The following is a 22,493-nucleotide window of genomic DNA, read 5'->3' as shown; positions in this document are numbered from 1 at the left end:
TGCCTACAGGTAAAATCCAATCCATGGAAAGAGAAAGCATCAGGTTTTCCAGGCCTTTATGCAAGGCATCATTGCACAGAATTTAAACTGTCTGTTTGAAATTGAGTTCTACTTGAGAAATTTCCTACAAGTAGACAATCTCCTACAAGACTGCTGGGTGTAACATCCATTCATTTGGGACTGTCTTGAATCTGCTTGGAACATCTGCTACAGTGTTTTGGTCTGATAAGATACAGACTGCCTGAAGGATAGGATATGCAGAATTGCTTTTTCCCAGGCAATCATGGCCAGTCTGCATAAGGGGTAAGACTTGCCTCTGCCTTCCATTTGCTTAAATACATCACTGTGGTATTGTTTGTAGTCACCAGCAGTGATCCTGCAGTCCACAGTTGATGCAAGGCTCTTAATGCATTTATCAAGGTTGAGGTTTATATTTCTTTTTGAAACGTGGAGCCCTAGTTCCATAAACCTTGATCTCCTTGGATACTTCATCCCCAGCAAAATCTCTGAAGCGTCTGTAAGAACGAAGTTCGAAGGGGTGGGTGAGTGGGTGGAGTGATAGGGGAAGACTGATCTGGGCCTGGTTTAGGTACACCTTTTCTGGAGGAAGAAATGCCACCATGAGGGATGTGGCTAGTAGACATCACAGAAATATTAACCTGTGAGAAGGTATTAGAGAAGATATTTCCAGGCTGAGACTTAAACCCTGGCTTTGAAACAGATTAACAGCAGAAGGGACATTCGGGAAATCTGAATGGATTCTACTAAAATGAGGCGTCATCATCATCAGCCCCCTTTTTTTCCTACATGGGTCAGGGTATGGTGTTAACTGTCGCCACATCTCTCGATTCAGTGCCACTAGGGCCTATACAAGCCTAGCCAAAAAAAGGTACCCTTTCTTTTGCCACCCAAGACAATTATTTTCCTGTGCCCCTTTCAAGCAGAGCCATAGAAGTGATCCCCGGGGTGAATTTCCTATTTCCCATCCAATCATCAAGATTTTTCTTGAAGAGTGCTAACGAGGAGCTCTGTTTGACATAGATAGGTAATCTGTTCCAGAGTATGGGAAGTCTCTGGGACAGGAATCTATCCCTCTATCATGTTCTGTTTATCATGGTGACAAGGTTTAGGTCCCTAGAGCATGTAGCTTGAAGGGATTGGGATTTCTTTAAGTGGAGAGTGTCCAACAGCTCCGGGTTTGACATAGCTTTGTATGTTAGGCAGAGATCGCCTCTGAGTAGGTGATATGCGACAGAGTAAAGCTGGAGATTTTTGTGACGGTCTGCGTAGGGCATCTGTTTGAGGCCAGTAATCCTCTTTGTGAGGCATTTCTGTGGCCTTTCCAGTTGTTGTAGATGTCTTGTGAGGTACATACCAAAAGTGGCATTGTACTCTATAATGGGTCTAATGAGTGATGAGTAGAGGGGGACAATGACCTCTTTTTTTCTGGATGAGAAACCTTTTGTGATGTCGATGTTCTCCATTTTAAGGCGAGCCTCGAGTGAGTGCATTTTGAGGTTTAGATTTCTAGCATTGAGCAGCATTACCCTCAGATTTGGCTTGCTTGTACCTGTTACGGCGGTGAATTTGTCACTTGAACCTTGCCTAAAAAAGTCACTATAGGGGTGGCAAGAGCCTTTGCTAGTATCCAGAATTCCAAGGGCGACAGGTACGGGCCATCTCTGGCAAAGCTTCATGGTCTGTCAATCATGCCATCCCAGGCAGACACATACTGGATTCCCTTAGAATGACACCAGAAGCTTAGCCAATTGTTGAAGTCAATCATTTTGTCCTTGTACTGTGGTATCATTCTGGGTGATGGCAGGATGCTACTCAGGGCTAGAGTCATACCTGCCTGGGCTACAAGATCGGAGAGCTCCTCCATCTCTCTTTTCATGTAGTCCAGGCAGGTACATCTCTGGTCATTCACACCAACATGGACAATAACAGAATCATATTTGTACTTGTTGTGGAATGACCTGAGTGCATGCGTTATGTGGCAAATCCTGGCACCCGACAGGCAGCTGACAGTAACTTTCTTCTTGCTTAGCCTGGTAAGTGGAACATCAGTGTGCCTGACTATAGAGTCACCTATGACTAGAGTGTTGGGTACATTATGCCTTATGGGCTGTAGTTGAGTGGCACACTGAGTTTGTGGGCTATGTGTCATTTGGGTTGTGTTGGGGGGGGGTGGAGGTTGCTTGCATTTCTGCTTTGGAGGTCTCAGTTGTTTGGGCAGATTTTTATTCAGAGCCAAGGCTGAAGGTTGAAGAATACAACTACTTGTCATAGCTTTCAAAAGCTGTTTCATCTTTGTCAAAAGGAGCTAGGTTGGAAGAAAATAAACTCTTTGAAGATCCATTTTTTTATTAAGTGAAATGACAGCAGGATCTTCTAAAGTACTTCTTAACAAATATTTATGTGACTTGGTCACCTTATAGATCTTATCAGGCTTTTTAGGAACAGGTGGCTGTATATCAGGTAAGGAGCAGGCAGAGTTAAATGCATCCTTTAGTGCATCTATAACTTGGGGAATAGCAAGGGTTTCAGTGAAATCAATGTGAAGGAGGTCATAGTACCTCTTCTGCATCTGAGATTTCTTTTCCCTCACACTGAAAACATTTATTTATTCTGAAAACAGTGCTTGAAAAATAAATTTCTTCCACTAAAGAGGCATAAGAAATGTTCCACTCCTCAGACTGACTCAAACTGAACATGACAGGAAAAGTACAGATGTGTACACTTACCATAAATGTAGATGTTCGAGTGTATTCACTGTTGCAGTCATTACATTTGAGTAATCTGCTGGCAGGTTGCCCTCAGTTGGCCTGAATTCCAAAGTCTTGGGTCCTGTGTCGGATGCTATCTCCTCTTCCATGACGTCAGGTCGTCAAGGGTATAAAACAAGCAGCCGACACCATCACATGAAGAGGGAGATCTCTCCTTTTTAATGCACTACAGAGACTGCAATGCACTGAACAGTTCCTTAGCAAAAGTGTACTATTCATCACTAGAACCCTTAGCACTAGAAGGAGGAGTAAAATGTGCTGTTTTGTTTTCAGATTTTTTTTTCTTAATTATCCAAATTAATGGTCTTGGAAGTATCAGACATCCATACCTTCATAAGGGAGCAAGCTATGTCATCCTAGACTAAAATCTAAGGAATCCTATCTGAACCTTCTGATGTCTGAAAACAACATTCTCCTTTCTTGGCAACAGCTTGAAATCTGGTTGAGGAAGATGTCTCCTTTTCTCAACCCTTAGCTGTGACTCATGGAGCAGCAGCAGAAGGGTTGGGAACCGTAGGCTGACAGTCCAAGGGCTAAATAATGGCCAGAGCAGAATCATCACTTTGTGACCAGAGAAGAAATTTCAAAGGCAGGGTTGCTTTGGAATCCTCTTTCATATACTTTTTTTTTTTTTTACTCAGAAGAGGGATGTCTGATGATGGAGAGATGGCTTCCACTGAGGAACGAGGGAGGGCTTTTAATTGCTCGTTCTCCAGAAAAATATTCAAACTACTCAGTCATGTACAAGTAGGTTTTGCTGTAAAAGTATGGCAAATCACAAAAGAGTGGACATTGTGAGATTCTCCAAAAAAAAAACAAAAAAAAGAGAGAGAGAGAAAGAAAAACTAAGAATTTGCCTAACATGCATACATTTCCATTTTCTATACCACATAACAAAAGCTTACCCACAATGTTTCTGTCAAAAGTAAAGAGAGGGCTCCCTGAGGTGCATTTATCTGCACAAAAGCTGACGTAATAGTCACTACCGAACTGCCTTACCAAACTTGGCTCTCCAGTTCATTTCTTAGCCTTTTGTTAATAGCTGTCATGTCTTTCCTGTGTTCACACAGGTTACTGCTGGGTGATCCAGTTTTCGCACCTATCCTAAATATGCTTTAAGTGATCTAGGGATTCTTCAAATCATTCAAAAGTGTGTGTCATGTGTGAGTGTCTCTCTCTATTTCTATGTCCTGAAACTCACTGGTATCCTAACCAGAATCAGGTTGTCTGCCTTGTACCACACTGTGTGCCAGGAAAGGCTACAACTCCCCTATTACAAAGAACTGCATTAAGTAGGCAATCAGAAAATGTATGAATTCCTTAACACATAAAAATATGATTGTAAATAACTCCATGTTATGGTTACTAAAGGAATTTTGTACTTCACCTACTACACCTAAACATATGGTTTGTTACCCATTAAATATTATTATTAGCTATCGTAACTTTATATTCATGCACCCTAAGTATAGGGAATGGAATTTTATTATATTTCCTATAAGGTATACTCAGGGTATGCTTTTGTCATCTACTTCTGAAGGAACTCATTTTGCTATAGATAATGATCTAAAGTACTGGTATCAGTCGATATCTGATAATAAAGTTAAAAATCTAGATTTCTTAAAACAAGAATTTGATCTAAGAGAAACTTGCTGGTTAGAGGTTCAAACCTTTAGACAACATCTCATTGATAGAATAGATCTAATGTCTATAACAGTTAAAGAATCTATTCCAACACTGATTGATTACTTGATATTAAATTTACAACATAAAGTTTCTGATAAAGGTAAACTTTCATACATACATAAAATTATCAGACAAGAAACTTTTTACAGTGTAGATACATACTGGAATTATTTCACTTCTATTAATGGGGACCCACCAAATCAACAAGATAAACAATACATATTGGAATCTGCCTATAGAACTACGTCTTCCATTGTCTGGAGACTTTATACATGGAAATTTTTACATAGATCTTTTTATACACCTTTGATGATGAATAAAATAAATAATAAAGATAATCTATGTAAGAGATGTAATGTAGAAATTAATGCTGACTGGGCTCATATGTTTTATGACTGTATAAAATTGAAAGAATACTGGAAGTCAGTTAATGAATTTTTGCAGGCTCTTTTACAGATAATTTCATTATTTCTAAATCTCTTATATTATTCAACACACCTGTACCTCAAAGTGTTAAAAAGGTTAAGCTTCCCTTGTTATGGTCTATTCTAGCAGTGGCTAGGAAAATAATAACCAGAAATTGGATTTCAGATACACCTCCTTCGTTCAATGAATTTAAAAATGTTATGAATATAGTGTGCCATATGGAAATAAACACAATTAGGTCAAGAACAACTAGAAAAACATCTTATTATATTGTATGGGATAATTTACAAAATTTGTTAAAAAAATCCTAATTTCAATAGCATGGTATTTTAGTTTAATTAATTGATCTGATTGTAGAGGATGTCTTTGTAAATACTTTAGTTGTTTTGTTGAATGTTATAATCATATCTATTTTTAATTACTTGTATAAAATTGTTATGATATTTTTCTTGTATGTTAAAACAATAAACCTGTTTTGAAAGAAAATGTATGAATGAATCTGTAACTACTCTTAGGAATGTTACTTACTTTGAAGGGGTCGCACATGATTTTGTAATTTACAGTTACTTTTAGAGAATTAAACAAAATATTTTTTAGAGTTTGAAATAACACAGTGGTTTATGCTATTTGCCAACACTTTGCTTGTCTTTGGTATAATTAATTGTACATATAAGGGAAGACCATTTTACATCTGGCACTAAATATCTGGTAAGTGCTCTGGGTTGTGTGGACGGTCCAATGTGCAGAGATGAGAAGTGAAAATGATGCTGAGCTATCTGTAATTGGAAATATTTTCTATTACACTGTCTCATTGGACTATGAAGACAGAAATATTACATTTCCAAGGCTTCTTTGTGAAAGGGAAGTCAGGTCTTCAGACTGACCACTGTGAACTAGAAACAGTCTGGAGAGTAAAACTCTGACTGCAAGATACCATCTCTACTGGGTTTATTAGCAAATGATTCATTAAATGTTATTTGAGATTTGTTGCACTTGGTGTGTGTGTGTGGGGGGGTGACTGTGGAACATGCTACCCTTGAAATTTCTGAATAACCTCTGCTGCAGAACCTCAATGAATTGTTTGTAAAACCCATTTTTCTATGTGCTTTTGATTTCCATGCCAAATAACTATCAAGGTTCCCCCTAAATGGATCAAACCCTGTCGCCACCCACTCTCTACACCAATAACCCTTTTTTCTCTTTTAATTTCTCCAAGTCTTTTGGGTTTCTAATATCATGATGGGAATGGGCCCCATTCCTAAGTCAAAGCAAGATTAAATATTAAAGTTCATGAATTTAGCATTGTTTCAGTCTTTGATGTTAGTCAGTAGTGCTCTTTGCAGTACCTGCAATGTGCCCGGTAATGACTCCTTCTGCAATTCATATGGAGTTACATGCATCAGTAACGTATCTAAGCATGATTGTAAATTCTTTTTTTATAAGACCCATTGCTCCTACTACTACTGGAACTGTCTGGGTATCTTTCTTCCATATTGCCCTTGTTTCTGCCTGCAAATCCTGGTATTTTATGTCTTTGTGCGTCTCTGTATATTTGACACTGTAGTCACTGAGTGTAGCAATTTCAATGATCAATGTGTCTTTTGTCTATTTTCATGGACTACTATATCTGTTTTTTTCACATCTATTTTTGAACTATTCATTATGGATATACCCATGTGATATAAACCATCATTTTCTATGATGTTTTGTGGCTCATGTCTCCAGTGTTTTTCAGCTACCTCATTATTATAACGTTTGCACAATCCCCAATGCAACAGTCTTGCCACAATATTATGTCTTTCAATCTACAGTCCTTCTGCCATTAGTATATCGCAACCAGCAACAAGATGTGTGATTGTTTCCAATTCTGTTTTATAAAACGTATATTTGTCCGTTTCTCCCACATGTTCAATGGACAATGTAAACTAATATGCATGTAGTCCACTATTTTGGGCTGCCAATATTAAACTTTTGTCTTTTGGTTTAAATTCGCCTCTCCTTAACCATTCTGCATTCAATCCTAATAAACATGAGGTTGTTCTAAGAGTTTTCTATACTTGCAACTGTATTTATGCATTTTCCACATTTTTTGCCTTCTCATGTGATCCTTATATTCTTTCTTTTGTTTTTTGGCACATTCAGTTGCTGTCCGATTTTTATCTACTTCTGGTTTGGTTTCCATTCCCACTTGACATGAATATGCTTCTGCTAAACTTAGAGTGAAGTCATCTTAGACTTCCACTCCTCATGTTTCAAAACTTTCACTATGGGTCTTGTGAGATCAGCAGATATGTATGCAGTCCCACAACTGCAGATCTATATGTGTAATCAATTTTGAGGAGGCCCATACTGCCTTCAGAAAGGGGAATATATAATATTGGTATGCACTGATTTTTATAAATCATTTGATAAGCATGAATCATCCTTCTTGTTTTTCTGACCAACCTATCCAACCCCTTTTGGGGCCAGTCAAGCATTCTAAAACTGTAAGCTAGGACATGAAGAACACATTACACACCTCTCAACCTCTAAGACAAAGAAATCTGGACAAAGCCGTATATAATGGGGGGAGAAAGGCCCAAAAATAGGGACAACTTTTAAATATTGCTCTTGCAAGCTTAGAAAGTTGATAGAATAACAGATTATGCATTACCATGAATTTTCTGATGAGTATGAAGTCTAACTCAAATGCCGGTCATTATTTTTTGACTAATTTTCAGTGATTTGCCAGAAAACCAACATTTTATGAGGAACAGACTAAAATATAAGGCAAAAATCTGGACATTCTGTGAAAATCTGTACAGTTGAGAGCTATGAGACATTGGTTTACAGTTGGACTTTGTTCCTAGATGTCAACGCTGTTTTCAGTATTAATTTTAGTTTTCTAAAATATTCCTTACCAAGTTTTATTCAGGTCTATAATATAAACTAGAAGCGTCAGCTCTACAAACACCTAAAAGACGACCTGTAAACAGCAAAAACTGAAAACCGTGAACGGCCACTTCCGTGAATTTTTTCACAGGAAAAAAATATGCTTGGCCGGCAGACAGACAAACTTTGCCCCCCCACCCCCCTAACTAAATATACCAACTCCAAGATCGCTCTGCATTGGAGAAAAGGGCAAATTCCCGATAATGACCAAGGACATTTTTCCCCTGTGAAAAAATTCACGGAAGTGGCCATTCGCGGTTTTCAGCTTTCGCTGTTTATGGGTCAACCATTAGGTGTTTGGAGAGCTGGTGTTTCAAGGTTCTAATATTGACATATTTTATTCACATTTGTTAATGTTTTATTGTTGATCCTCATCAATTCCCAAATATTTATACACTCCCTCTTGCTCAAGTTCTTTTATATTACATTCCTGTCCCAAACGGATGTTTTCTTGGTGCTGCAGCTTTCCTGCTTTAAAGGTTGCTTCTGCACATTTATCAAGACCAAATTACATTTTTATATCATCTGAAAAATTTGGACCACTTGCAGTTATGCTTTCAGTTCCTCATCTGATGAACTATATTATATTTTAAATCATCTACAAAAAGAAAATGAGAAGTCTTTACACTTTGTTGTTTTCTGGGAGTCAAATTGTAGCCATGACCTACTTTGTTAAGTGGACAGCTTATTGAGTTAAGCACAAGACAAAAGAGCAGCAGTGACAGTCACCCTGGAACATCCCCCTTTGAATTTTTATCCCTGAAATAATAATTTGTCTTTTATCATGGCTTAACTGCAGGGTGGTTTGTCACTGTTTCATGGTTGCTGTAATGTAATAGATCAGTGTACAGTATATCTTAGACATTTTTAAGAACTCTTTTGTCCATGAACGTGGGATACTGTCAAATGCTTTTCTGCAGTCTATCCATGCCATACATAGATTCTTCCCCTTTTTACAGTTCTCCATTATGACTTATACAGCAAATAACTTTCTTTTATTACCCTTTTGTTTTATTGTAATTATTGAGTTTTCTTCTATGACTATAAACTCTGTCAGCATCGATTCCAGTATATAGTTTATATGTCACTGGAAGGCAAGTTATTGGTCTACAGTTTTTAGGATAGCTGGCAGGTTCACTCTTAATTAGGAGTACTGTTTTTCCTGTTGTTAACCAGGTTGGTGTCTATTCAGGGTGCGCATATAAATAGTTCTTACTCATTGCTAAGTCTTCATGTAAAGATGTGAATACTTTTAGACAGAAGTTAGGTACTGCAACTGGGCTTGGGGTTTACCAGTTAGGAGCTTGTCTTAACTTTGTTTCAATCTGGCCATTACTTGCTCCCATTTCATATCCTGTACATATGCTGATCTTATTCTTTTACTTCTATCTGCTTAGCATCTTTGTTTTATTCCACACGTTCTTCATAGATATTTCTCCAAAATGCATCTATTTCTTCTTTTTTGGTGGTGTTTCTATTCCTTTTGCCTTTTTTCACAATTATATATAAAACATTTTTGGGTAATCAAATTGCTTATTTTGTACTTTTCCTTTTTATATACCTGTAAATCTTCTAAGTTTTTTTGCCTGTGCTGATATTTTTAGTTTATTTCTTGCGATAGTGCATGAAAGATCCTGATTTGTTCCGATACTGCACATTGCTTTTATTAAGTCTATCTTTCTGAGTATTTTTGTTGATCTGTTCTCTCATCTATACTCTTTTAATAGTGACACTGCTTCTCTTAATTGCTTTATAGTTTTCTCTATCCAATACTTATATGACAGCATTCGATTTATCCCCTTCCTTTCTCTTACTACCCCATGTTTTTGTGGTAAGACTTTATCTGTTATTAATTTAGTACACAGTAATATATCCCATTTACCTCTGTTACATCACATGAATCTCTATGGACAGTCCTAATTACTGTGTTCATTTCTTTTATCAAATTTCTAACTTTTTGGATTTTATTGTCTGTTGCCTATTTCCTTCATTAATCTTGATATATCTGCCCATTTCTATTAAACAAATTAAACTCTTCTCTTAGATCGTTTTCTTCTAAACTAAGGGTACATTCTTTGTTCTCCATTTCCTGCAGGAATTCTATAGAATGTTCCAGAGCATCTTCCTGTGCCACATGCTTTTCAGTTTCATCCTGTGTCATCTGTTGCTCTTTCATATGGGAGCTCACTGGCCTATCACTCCACAGCACTGACTGTGTCAGAGTTGCCACAATTTCCTGTTGCTTCTCTTGCTGTGCAATTTCAACTGAAAGTTTGTACTGGTTTCCTATGAAAGGCTCCAAAATATCTTCATATGGCAAATGATCAGATGTTTCCTGCTCCACTTGTTTCTCCTTAATATGTGGATCCATTGCTCTATTCTGCTGTGATGTTATCTGCGTTAGATTTTCTACACTAAATCCTTCACCTCGCAGGTAATCCATAACCTCAGTTTCTGTTTCTGTAACTTCTCCGTTACTACTCCTCATTTCTACTTTTCCTCTGTTTTCTTATTTTTTTGTATTGTAAAATTTTCCATGCCCAGATGCCTTTGCCTATATTTCTCTTCAAATATCTTCGGTGCTGCTCTTTTTGTACTGATTAGTTTTGCTTTCTCCTTTGCATAAATATTGCACCATATTAAATCTCTCTTTGTTTCCCATGCTTATATTTCTTCTTCAGATGTCTCCTGTTTCTCCTTACTTTGGGAACTTGTTTCACCATCCTGTGATGTAACCTGTGTTAGACATTATGGCTAAATCCTTCACTTTGCAAGTATTCCATAACTGCATCTTCTATTTTTTTAACTTCTACTTTACTAATCTTCTGTTCCACCTTCCCTCTTTGTGATCTTATTTTTTTTTATTGTGCATTTTTCAATATATGGATGCCTTTGCCTGTATTTTTCTTCAAATATCTTTGGATCTGCCTTTGTGTTGATCAATTTAGCTTTCTCCTTTGCATAAATATTGTACCATACCAGATCTCTCTTTCTTTTCATATCCATATTTCTTTTTTTATAGTTTTCAGAATTCTCTAGATTGTGTTCTTTACATATTCACACTTTCTCAGTAGCTTCTTTATCCAAATGGTCCAAATATTCTTGGTCTATATAATGTTTTTCATAAATCTGTTGTACTAATGAACACACATTTTTATTTGAAGTTTCTGACAGTTTTTCTTGTGGAAGTATTTTTCTTTCCTTTAATTACTCTTTAATCTTTTTGTAGATCTTCTGTCTGGAAATTCTGGGCTTCTTGCATAATAGTAACAATGCATCATTTCTTTCTTATCCTCAATAGTCTACTCTATCGTCTTTATGGCTCTTTCTGGCCTATCAGGTTTTGTGATTTTTGTTGACTGCTACTTCCTTCTGCAACGGGGGGGGGGGGCATCCTCCCCCAGGCCTGGCCTTGCCCCACTGTAGGAATGTTATTGTGTCTTGAGGATTCTGCACTGTCATATTTTCCATTCCTGGTACCAGTGTGCCTACCAGGACTGGGCACTTTTTTATCCTTGGTCTTGTGCACCCAGCTTTTTTATTTTTTAACCTACTTCTGTCCATGATATGCTACATAAAATACAATCTATATATCAGTGTTGTCTTGGTGAGATTTTGTAAAAAGCAGGGTCCAAGTCGTGAAGGTACTCACCAAGACTTGAGGATGAATTCAATTCTAGCAATACTACTGTCCTTTGCTTGCTGAACCCTCAGTATGGGAACTACAGTTGTCTGAGAGATTTCATACAGGCAGTCATAGGAGGCATAACTAGTACCCTTGCGGGCACCCTGGCAATAAAAGCATATGATGCATCACTAATCTAGCTACTCCGCTGGGTAGGGGATGAGTGAACTGCAATATCACAGTGACCAACCACCATACCTCATTTTGCAAAAAGTACAATCTTCTATGTATTCACAGTGGTGGCTAAATACCTGCTCCCTCCTCTAAGGAGTTATGGCCCTGGATCACTCCATTCCACTTCCTCCCCCAGCAGGGGTATGCCAATCCTCTTCATGCCAATTCCAACAGATACCCAAGGCCACTAATCAAGCTCTGTTCACTGGTGTCATAGTCAGGCTTCATCCTTCTATGCCAGTATAACTGGCTTAAAATGCATGTTTCAATGGTTATCACTTGTCACACAGGAAGGTGACTCAAACATACTTCCTAGGGAGTGAAAAAAGAACAGAGGACGTGGCAATCATTTTGAAGTTCTCCAGTTGTATTTGCCCTTTTAACTTCAAATTTTACTTTTTATCTCAAAACACAAATGTATCAAATAAAACAAGTAAATTCTAACAAATAATAGACAATTGGTAATTGGGATTAATGAATAAAACATAAAACCACTAGAATTAAAATGGAATATGTAAATATTATGATCTTCTCATCCTGTCAGATATTGTTTTAAAAGGTACTATATTCCACACGCGAGAGGTGAGGGGGCCTGAAATAAAAATGAGCAGAAACTAGATGTTTCAAGGCTCAGCAGTGGAACAACTAGCAGCCATGAGAAGCAGACTGCAAGACATGGGTGGGGTAGTATGCCACAACCAATGCCTTCAGGTAGGAGGGACCCAAGTCAAGAATGGAGATACAAACTAACACCATGACTTTATACATGATTGTATAATGGAGAGAGAGAGAAAGGCATAATATACTGGCAATGAAACACACCAGTTAGCAGCCTATTTGCAGAGTTCTTCACTATATGTAAACGATGAAGTTCCATGTTAGGAAGTCCAAAGTAGAAGGTACTGCAATAGTCCAGCCTAGAAGAGATCAAGGCATAAACCACCACCAACAGATCAGATTGAGATAAAAGGTGCTTACTATTTGACATGTTTTGGAAGTGGAAACAAGATGATTTATTTATTTTACTTATTTAAATTTGTTAACTGGGGTGGAGAACTGATCACAAATTACCAATTTCAGTCTCAGCCCAGGTGTAAGAAAGATGTACATTTCAGAAAACAGGCAATTGCATATAATTAACAACAAAACAGGACTGAAGAAAAACAGGATTTCAGTGATATACACCATTTACAGCAAGTTAAGTAATATATGCCGTCTGAAATGCAAGAGGATTAGAAAGGCACATATTCAGGTTAATTTAAGTGGTGAGAGAGATGCAAAAGAGATCCAAGTATAGTTTATGAAGATAGTGGGAGAAAGGAAGGAGACATTAGATAACACAGTTAGAAGAGAGGCAATGACACATAGTGTTTCTGGAGACAGCTGGGTTGAAATATTAGGTAGGATAAAACGTCACTGATTTTGGAGGGGATACATTCCCATACTATAGGCCCGAGTATGGAGAAACAGTGTAATGTAGGTGCAGTATGTCTTCTGAGGCTGTAGGGGGGTGTTAATCTAATTAGCTTGACTGCTAAGGGACATAAAGTTTGATTATTTAGTAATTTGAATAGTTGTGATCCTAAAAGAAGGCCAACTCTTGGTTTTACTGGAAGCCAATTTGCTCTTTCTAATTTTTTGCAGTGATGCTCATGTTTATGGAAGAGTGTGATGAATAAACATTTTAATGGTGACTGGATTGGTATGGAGTTTCTTTCTAATGCAGATGCACCAAGGAGAATGGCCATATCCCAATTGGGATAGAGCACTACTTCACAACAGCTAACATATGGCCCCTGGGTGTCAGACCAAAATTCAAAATATGACCCAGATTACACAGTTTATCAAGAAACTCAAGCTTGTTATGACCCCTTACATGCTGAAGTTGGAGATGGAAGGGCACATAAATCCTTCAAGGTAACATAGCCTGCCATGGCTTCAGTTCTGGAGATGATGAGTTTCAACCAATTATGTGTGAGCCAAGAATGTATGGCCTTTAAGCCATCAGCCTGGGAACAGACATTCAATATATCATCCTGCCAGGAGGACAGCCAAATCTGGGTGCGACTAAAGGTATGCTAAATATCTCTCCCCTTAACAGATCTCCTAACAGAGGTATATAAACTATGGGCAACAAAAGGTTTAAAGCAGTGTTCTGTGGCAGTCCACACTTTGGGAGGACAGCATAATGAGAAATTGATTCCAGAACAAACCTTTTATTATATGGTCAGACAGACATCATATAAACCACTTTAACACCACAGGGGAAAATATCACAAATAAGACTGTAAGCACTCTATCAAAATGCTATGACTGATAGTACCAAATGCTGCTGAGAGCTCTAGGATGACTAATATTAAGCATTACCACTGGTCTCTAGTCATAAGAATATCATTAACCACTGACACAAGAGCTGCCTCTGTATTATGGTGAGTGAGAAACCTAGGATGAACAGGATCAATGACCCCATTAACAAAGTGAGACTCAAGTTGATTGGATGACCTTCTCAATAACCTAGTGAATTTGACCTATAATTTACTTGCTTTCCTATATATACATTTTGCTGATGAAACTGCTAAGGAGTTCTTTCAAGTAACACTTTTTTTCAGTGAAAGTTTTTTGACAATGAAGCATAGGAGGTACTTAACACTGTGAAATAAAAACATTGTTCTGACTTCCATTTCTAAATAAACAGTATCATCATCAGCAGCTGTTTGACTAATTAAATCTTGTGTCATTGAAGCATGTAGTAATGCATATCTAAGGTCAACATCATTGTAAGTCTCTATTCTAAGCCATGCTAGTCTTCTCTAAACTAAACCTGACATGGCAACTCTTGTTATGGGATCTACAGCACTGAAAGTGAATGTAACTGAAAGTTCTTGTTAAGGGACCTACAATACCCCCCATGCAAATGTTACTGTAAGCTCTTGTTAGGGGATCTACAGTACCACATGCAAATTTTAGTGAGTGCTCTTGTAAAGGATCTACAGTATATCAAACAAATGTTAATGGCAGCTCTTGTTAAGGGATCTATAGTATCACATGCAAATGTTACTGAGTGAGATCTTGTTATGGGATCTACAGTACCATGTGAAAGTGTTACTTAGAGATCTTAAGAGATCTATAGAACCACGTGGAAGTGTTACTGAGTGATATTGTCAAGGGATCTACAGTATTACGTAAAAATGTTACTGACAGCTCTTTTTATAGTATCTCCAGTACCACATGTGAGTGTTACGGAGTGAGCTCTTGTTACAGAGTCTACAGTGCAACATGCAAGTGTTACTGAGAGAGCTGCAGTACCACATGCAAATGTTGCTGTGTCAGATCTTGTTATGGGAACTACAATACTATGTGCAACTATTATTGAGAGCTCTTGTTAAGGGATCTGTAGTACTACATGCAAACTTTACTGAGTGAGCTTCAATTTTATCCACTGCACCATCTAACTTTATGGTGCTGCGGTAGCATTGTCGCCTCAGAGTAAGACGCTGTTTGGTTTGATTCTCAGCTAGAGCGTCTTCTGCGTGGAGACATGCGTGAATGGGCGCACCTTCGTTGAAGGGTGTGCGTCAGGGCTGGTAACTCTGCACGTAAAAATCAACTACCAATCATTAGCGGACCGGAGTTCCGCTGTGGCGACCCCCAACCGGGAAAAGCCGAAAGACGCAAACAAACCATCTAACTTCTTTATACAGTCACTGTTAGGAACAGATTGCAAATTCTGTTTAAAGCCAGAATTTGCTATGAAATGGAACACTGATGTGAAATGATGTGAACTAAATAATTTACTGTGGTACTATATGTGTATAATTTTCCTTGCCATATTTATCTAGTAACCTACAATTTTTATGTGGGGTAAACAAGCCAAGAGGTACAGCATTCCTACCGTGCTTAGATACTGAGAGAGATAGTATACGATCTGTATTGTGTTAGCTATTTAAATTCTGCCTAGCTAAAGGAGAGTCTTACAGCTTTTCAGCCTATTAGGGCTGTAGAATGTGAATCTGGGCACTGACTATTGGCTTTAAAACATCTTTAGAAGTCGATTAAAGTGGTTCACTGTCTACTCTGAATCAAGGACCATTTAACACTCTGAATCTATGAGCTTCTTATCGCTGTATCTTGTTTTTAGGGAAAGAGATATTCCCTATATTCCAAATTAAAAAAAATCTTCCATCAAGTTTAATCTTTCCATTAAGGAAAACTGACAGCAGTAATATCTATCTGAATTCTGATAACAAGGAGTGCTGTATTTGCATAAAAAATACATTTTCCTGTTCAACACATGAGCTATGAGAATGAGTTTTTCTTTCAACGTTCTTGTACTTTTTCAGGTACCTACAAAAGTTGATAACAATGGCACTCTATCCAAAGAATGATGCTGTACCAATGAAGATATAGACATGCACATTGTTTGAATCCAAGTTTCCTCTGTATAATTAAAATATTCACTTGCAAGGTTCTTGCAACTGCAGTGGATCCATACTGAATAAATTCTGCTGAACTGTTTGGCTATCTAACACTGAAGTCCCTGTATTTAATGAACTCAAAGGGAGCTCCAGATTTACTATGCTCTGCTACAGGTGATCATACAGATACCCATTTTCTAGTGTTATTTTAGTGCAGTACTGCACTATGTAGCAGATTCCCATTCTGCTAACATGTCTATCACTTTTTAAAACTATTTATCACATTTAAATGTAGCAAACCAGGTATTTAAAAACTGCAGCCAGCTGAATCATTTCATCACATCTTGGTTTTCATACACAGAATTAATTACAATCTTTCTCTAACATGATCAGGTAGTCTGAATATACTGCATAAAGTATGCTGTAGCAAATAAAAAAATCAGTACAAATGGAGTAGAAATAACATAAATAATGTGTTTTGTTTACTAAAAATGAAGTACTAACAGCCAGAATACAATCTCTATATGAACTGAATTGATAATATTGTGTGCTCTGCTTGGTAAAACCAACTGTCAAAACAACTGAGTTTTTTGCAAGACTTCACTGAGTAGTGTATTTCTTAACACACATTTGACATTTCTGTCAAATCTTGCATTAACAATTTGAGTAATGCAATTTACAGTAGCTTAATATGCATGCATGCTGTCCAAACACAATAGTAATCCTCAGGATATCAACTGAAACCAGCAGTTAATGGAGTCTCTTAGTTTCTAGGCCTTAAGGGCAAGCTGCTTTAAGGGTCAATTAAATACAAAAATGCAACCTCTCTCGCTGCCTTTCGTATGAATAGTAATTAGTATTTAACTGACATTAACTATAGAAATTACTGTTTTTAGAACATCAAAGCACTTACAAGTCATTATGAAATGGATTATTTTTTGTTCGTGAGTGTGTGTATATTCAAATTTGGTACCAAAGGTGATGGATTGTATTGGATATAATATGCTTTAGCTTCTCAACATCATTTAAGAGCCACATTATGCAGCAACTTGATGTAGAATTCCTACTGTAGTCACCACGAAGCAGCATTAATATTATTTGAAAATATTAAAGCAAGTGTGTCATTCACTAGGTCATAGTTTAAGTGGCATTATAATCGACTGCAAGCTGTGTGTCAGACCCTTCTGTTGAAACTGTGTCTAATTTCAGTTTTATACACCTATGAGCCTATGACACTGCTTGCATTTTCCAGCAGAATGCAAAAATAAAAGCAAACTGAGTTGAAAGTAGGCTTCACCACAAAAATGCTACAGACTCAAAATAAACTTCTAGGAAGCTGAGTGCAAACCTTGTGTGTGGTACATTCTATATCCTGGGTATATGTCATTCTCATTCATTTCATATTCAAGACCAGACCCCAAGACATACTGGCAGATGTAAGACTAATATTAAATAATTACATATTAAAGATGAAGCCACATATGGCCAGTATTTCTCAATAAGTAGTAACCAAAGTCATATATATATATATATATATATATATATATATATATATATATATATATATGTATACATATATATATATATATATATATATATATATATATATATATATATATATATATATATATATATATCTAGGACTATTGAATGAAAGTTCAATAGTCCGAATCCACAATTACCGAACACACTTTAACGAAAGTGCTTTTACCGAAAAAGTGCTTTCGTTAAAGTGCGTTAAAAAAAACAAAAAAAAAAAAAAAAAACAATAAATCTACTTTTATGCAGGGATGCAAGCCCCCAATGCACCCCCATGTGGGTGGCTGTGCCCCCCCCCCCTACTTTAATATTCTCACTCTGAGATTGCACTTCAGTGAGGAAAAGGGAATATTCTCTTATTCGCACCGCAGTAGATCTCCGCAACAGTCATTCCCCCACGACTCCCTGTAGCTGCAGGCATACTTCCGCGAAAGTGCTTTTACGGTAAAAAGCTTTTGCGGAAGTATGCAAGGCTGTTTGTGCTTCGGTGAAAAGTTCTTTTGGGGATCAGCACTGATCCCACATATACACATACATGCACACATATACATTGAACACTGCTGCAAAAAAAGATGATGTGGAGTGCGGGGGGAGGGCAATCTGGAAGATTGTGCACAAAATGTCAAAAATCCCTGCAAAACACACACAAAATCTCATATACACAGGTAGATGTCATATGACTATAATGGTAATATAAGCAAAGCAGATCATGCAGGCAATAACAATCTTTATGATTTGTGTGAGGTTTTCTTTATCTATTTCTCATAGATTTAGACATCTGCTTACCAGAGAGTTCTGTTCTCCGATCCAAACTGTTTATCAATCACTAGGACTTAGCACATCCGTTATGCAATATGCAAAAGATTTCTTACACTGGCCATATTCTATGTAACTCTAATTTCATCATGCCAGAATCAGCAAATATTTGGTCAAGTCTATTTTCCTTAGTGACTGAATACTTTGTTCAGCGAGAGAATATTTGCTCTTCCAATTACCATTCTTTACCTCTTGTGAGCTTCTTCATGGCTATTTTATGAGCAAATGTCAAAATATGCATCAGTGTCATCTGTTTCTTTAAATATAAAAGCAATGAGATATCCTAATTAATTTCAGCGGGGAAATGGAAACTATGATATCTGCCTAGAGTTTCTGTTTGAATTTATGGCTACTTGTGCAGCAAAATAAAATTCATGATTGGTTGTGGTTCAATGCATATGATTCAGTCCTCTTGATATAGAAGACCGTCACAAAGGCAAGTAAGCGTATAATAATATGTAAAGTATGGTCCTGTGACAGAGTGATTAACAAAACCCTACAATGTGGAAATAAACTGTTACACTCATTGTGATTACAATTTGAAATAATTAAGCAGGAATCATGACTATAATTACTTCTAGACTGAAAGAGAAACCATAAAACAAAAGTCCCAGTGTTGATTAAGACTAGTATATTGTACAGATTATTGACTATTTCAGAGCTCTGCGTGAGTGCTCTGATACACTGTGCAGTGCTGTGTAACACAAATTAGCTCCACAGCACTTCTAAATAAAGTACGTCTTCATCAATAACAGGAATGACTAAAGAAAAATGCCTGTTGCATGCCCTCCATATGCTCCATTATTTGACTACCAGACTGTGAGCTCAAAATTCAAACAGCAGCCTCAACACTAAAGTAATGCATTTCTTCAATTCATTCATGTCTCGAGTAGATCCACATCATCACTCCACTTCCTCACTTCCTTTTCTAAATGATCACTCCACGTCTCCCAAAAAGCTGTATGGCAACAATAAAACATGATTACATGCCTGGTGTCTATTTACACCTGCTTACCTCCATCATCACACTCCTCAGGGGCTTTTGCTTTCTTGGTCAGTCGTGGATCAAGCCAAGTGGTTGTTTTAGTGTTATGGCTAAACAGCAGGAGAAAATAACAGTGAGAACTGTATTGTAAATACAGACAATACATAAAATACACAGGGTAATTTCTGATCAGTAAATTGCAACTAACGTGGACTTAATATGCTTCAGACTATGTAATATATTATTCATACTTTAGTAACTTATTTACCAATTGTTACTAGAGGCACAGTAAGCTGTGCTCAGTATGCCATATGCCTCAGTATGACAGCAGACAGACTGATTTTAAATGATAAGGGGGGACCTAAACAAAAATTCAAAAACTTTCAGATTTTCTTCATGAGTAGAGGAATCATGCTGTTGGTTATATGTGACAGTACAAATTGTTAATGCATTTAGACATAATTTTCAGTGTGTCTGTTTGAGGAAGAGGATACAACAGATTTGTATTTATTCCAGTACAGTGCAGGACATAGGACCACAACAACCAGCAATTGCTTAATCTTCCAGTTAGTATTTTATTTAATATTTACAACAGTACATATAGAGTGCACATGAACCTCAACATCTATCAACCATTTAAGATGGCACATTTCCAAATCAGTTGTCTTTTTATTTGTTATCTCTGTGGGTAGACTGATCCACAGGCCTTCATCAACCAGAATTAAACACATATTGTCAAGCACAATTGCAGACAACACCATGCATATTCATTATGAGGGCACAATATATGTATAAAAAGGAGTACTCGATGCATGTTACTGCACTCCCTTATGTACTTTTTAAGACATGTTCAAAGTAGCAGTCATGGGTCTACTTTACTGGCTATCATATAAGTACACATCGGAGCCACAGTGTAGCACAGGTAATTAAATGGAAAGATTGCAAAACAAAACATCAATGGTAGTTAAAGATATGGAGGGATTGGACTAAAAGGGGAGGGAGGCTGGGCAATTGAGCCATTATGTACAGGAGGCACACGAAATAGGGGTATATTACAAGTGCATAAGAGTAAGAGTAAGAAAAGGGATTGTGAAGCAGATGAAACTAAAGAGGGATGGAGATTGTGACAAACTTACAGCTGCAGATACTGAGAACATACTGTACCTAGACATCAGGAAGTTTTACTTTACAAAGATGGTTGTTGATGTATGGAATGAGTTATGTGATCTAAGTGATGCCTTGATTAGGGCTAATGCCAGATGGAGGGAGAAAGGGAAGTAAGAATGAAGGGGCTGCAGCATGCTACTAATAGTAAAACAAAGGCAGACTAAGTAGGCCAAATGTGTCCATCAGGCAGTAATAAGCTTGCATGTACGCAACATGACAATTTATACATTCAGTGTGTTCCAATTCTATGATTCTGTGTTTGTGTCTGGATACTACTTCAGCACTGTCACTTATTTAGATAATAAATTATTTGGTTTACAGTGTGAAGATGCTAAGAATAAAGCACAGACAAGACAAAGCTGAAACCCCGTCTAGTGGCATCATTTGCTTCATTAACTGCACAAATGGCAAGGCAAATTAGCAGTCTTACAATACTGCTGTTTTGTCATCACCAATAGTGGCTGAACTGGAAGTAATAAGATAGATATTCTTTGAGGTATTTACTCTTAGGTAAGGGAACTAGCAGCCTTCTGAAGGCAAGTAATAACAGTAACAGAGTTAATCACCCTGTGTTGTTAAGACTAATGTAATGAAATCTATTTAATAATAATAGCATTGCAGATACAAAAAAAATCAAAATGTGCAGAGCTGATGTCAAGATCATGCTTGTTCTGTGCAAGAAATACTTCAGTGCACTGCATCTCAGGTCTACAAAGAACAGTTAGCAACATGGAGTCTTTATGAAAGGTAAATGCAGCAAAACAAAACTCATATTAATGAAGCATACTGACAAAAATAATCTAAAATTCATTATGCACTTCATGGTATTTTTGTCTGGCTTTTTGAATTGCTGTATTTATACAGGTGTTATCTTACCTGCACATACTCAAATAATTTATGTCAGCCCAGTGCTGCATGTAAGCTTGCAATGAAGACTCTATACATTGGTTTGTTTAGCAGCCCAGGTGCAGGAAGGCAAATTAGTGAAAGGGAGAGTTGAGGATTAGATGCCATACTGTCTGGCAGTCATTACTGGAGGACAAGGGTAATGCAGTGTCCAGTGGATCACATGCTTTTTTCCTGCACTGATATTAATGTCCAACATATAGTAAAGAAAAGGGGAAGATTAGCAGATAAGTCATAAATAAGAAGTCTCGACTCTGCAGTAATTGTCTCAGAAATTCTACCAAGCAGTCATCACTTCAAGAGTGAATAAACAGGGTAGTTGATAGCATACAGATTCCCGAGGCTTGAAGTTGGGTAGGGGACAAAGTAAAACAATAAAGAATAATGCATGATTCAGAAATTGTACAAATTATGATCAGAACACTTTTCCATACTAGTAGCTTAGCTTCTAAATTATGCAAAGCCATCTTCAGGAAGTATTAATCAGTGCTGTGAAACATCCTGCATCAAGATGCAAACTTTGACTTAATATACAAATACTGAGCCTTTCCAGCTCCATGGCATAGAGTGATGGAGTCCTGACTGCAACTCAGATGACCAGTTTTCAAACAGAAGTTACAACAGTGGACAAAACATGCAGGAGGATGGGAATAACTGACTTTTTTTTGGTTCACCCCATCCAGGGGAGAGGGACTTGAGTTTCTCTTCACAACTGGGCACCTTATATTGGAAGTGGGTACATATAACCCAGTCAAGAAGCAGGCTGCCATTTCACTGATAGTTGGGAGAGATGGAATAGGCATGTTATCATTAGCAGTGATGCATGTCACATCATAAATATGCCCTGGAAATGTTTTCTCCATCCCATATAACCAATAAAACAACTCTCCCTGTATATTTGATGCCTGCCTTCCAATCTTGTCATTGAATATGGACAAGTGGTACAAGAAAGATGATGTCACAAGATACCATGC

At 37.4% G+C, this 22,493-nt stretch overlaps 1 protein-coding gene across 2 annotated transcripts in view; it reads right to left on the bottom strand.

Annotated features, from left to right (window-relative positions):
• The window catches only part of MAGI3 (membrane associated guanylate kinase, WW and PDZ domain containing 3), a 2,524,824-nt gene that overhangs the window by 1,102,780 nt on the left and 1,399,551 nt on the right, over window positions 1-22,493 (bottom strand). For both annotated transcript variants that reach the window (XM_044076986.1, XM_044076987.1), the window contains exon 7: window positions 19,477-19,556. In XM_044076986.1, coding sequence (XP_043932921.1) covers window positions 19,477-19,556 — 80 coding nt within the window. The remainder of the gene's footprint in view (window positions 1-19,476; window positions 19,557-22,493) is intronic.

Source organism: Protopterus annectens, chromosome 7.part0, assembly GCF_019279795.1.
Source record: "Protopterus annectens isolate FY-2018-M chromosome 7.part0, PAN1.0, whole genome shotgun sequence".
Classification (NCBI taxonomy): domain Eukaryota; kingdom Metazoa; phylum Chordata; order Ceratodontiformes; family Protopteridae; genus Protopterus; species Protopterus annectens.
This window is presented reverse-complemented; position numbering and strand designations above follow the sequence as displayed.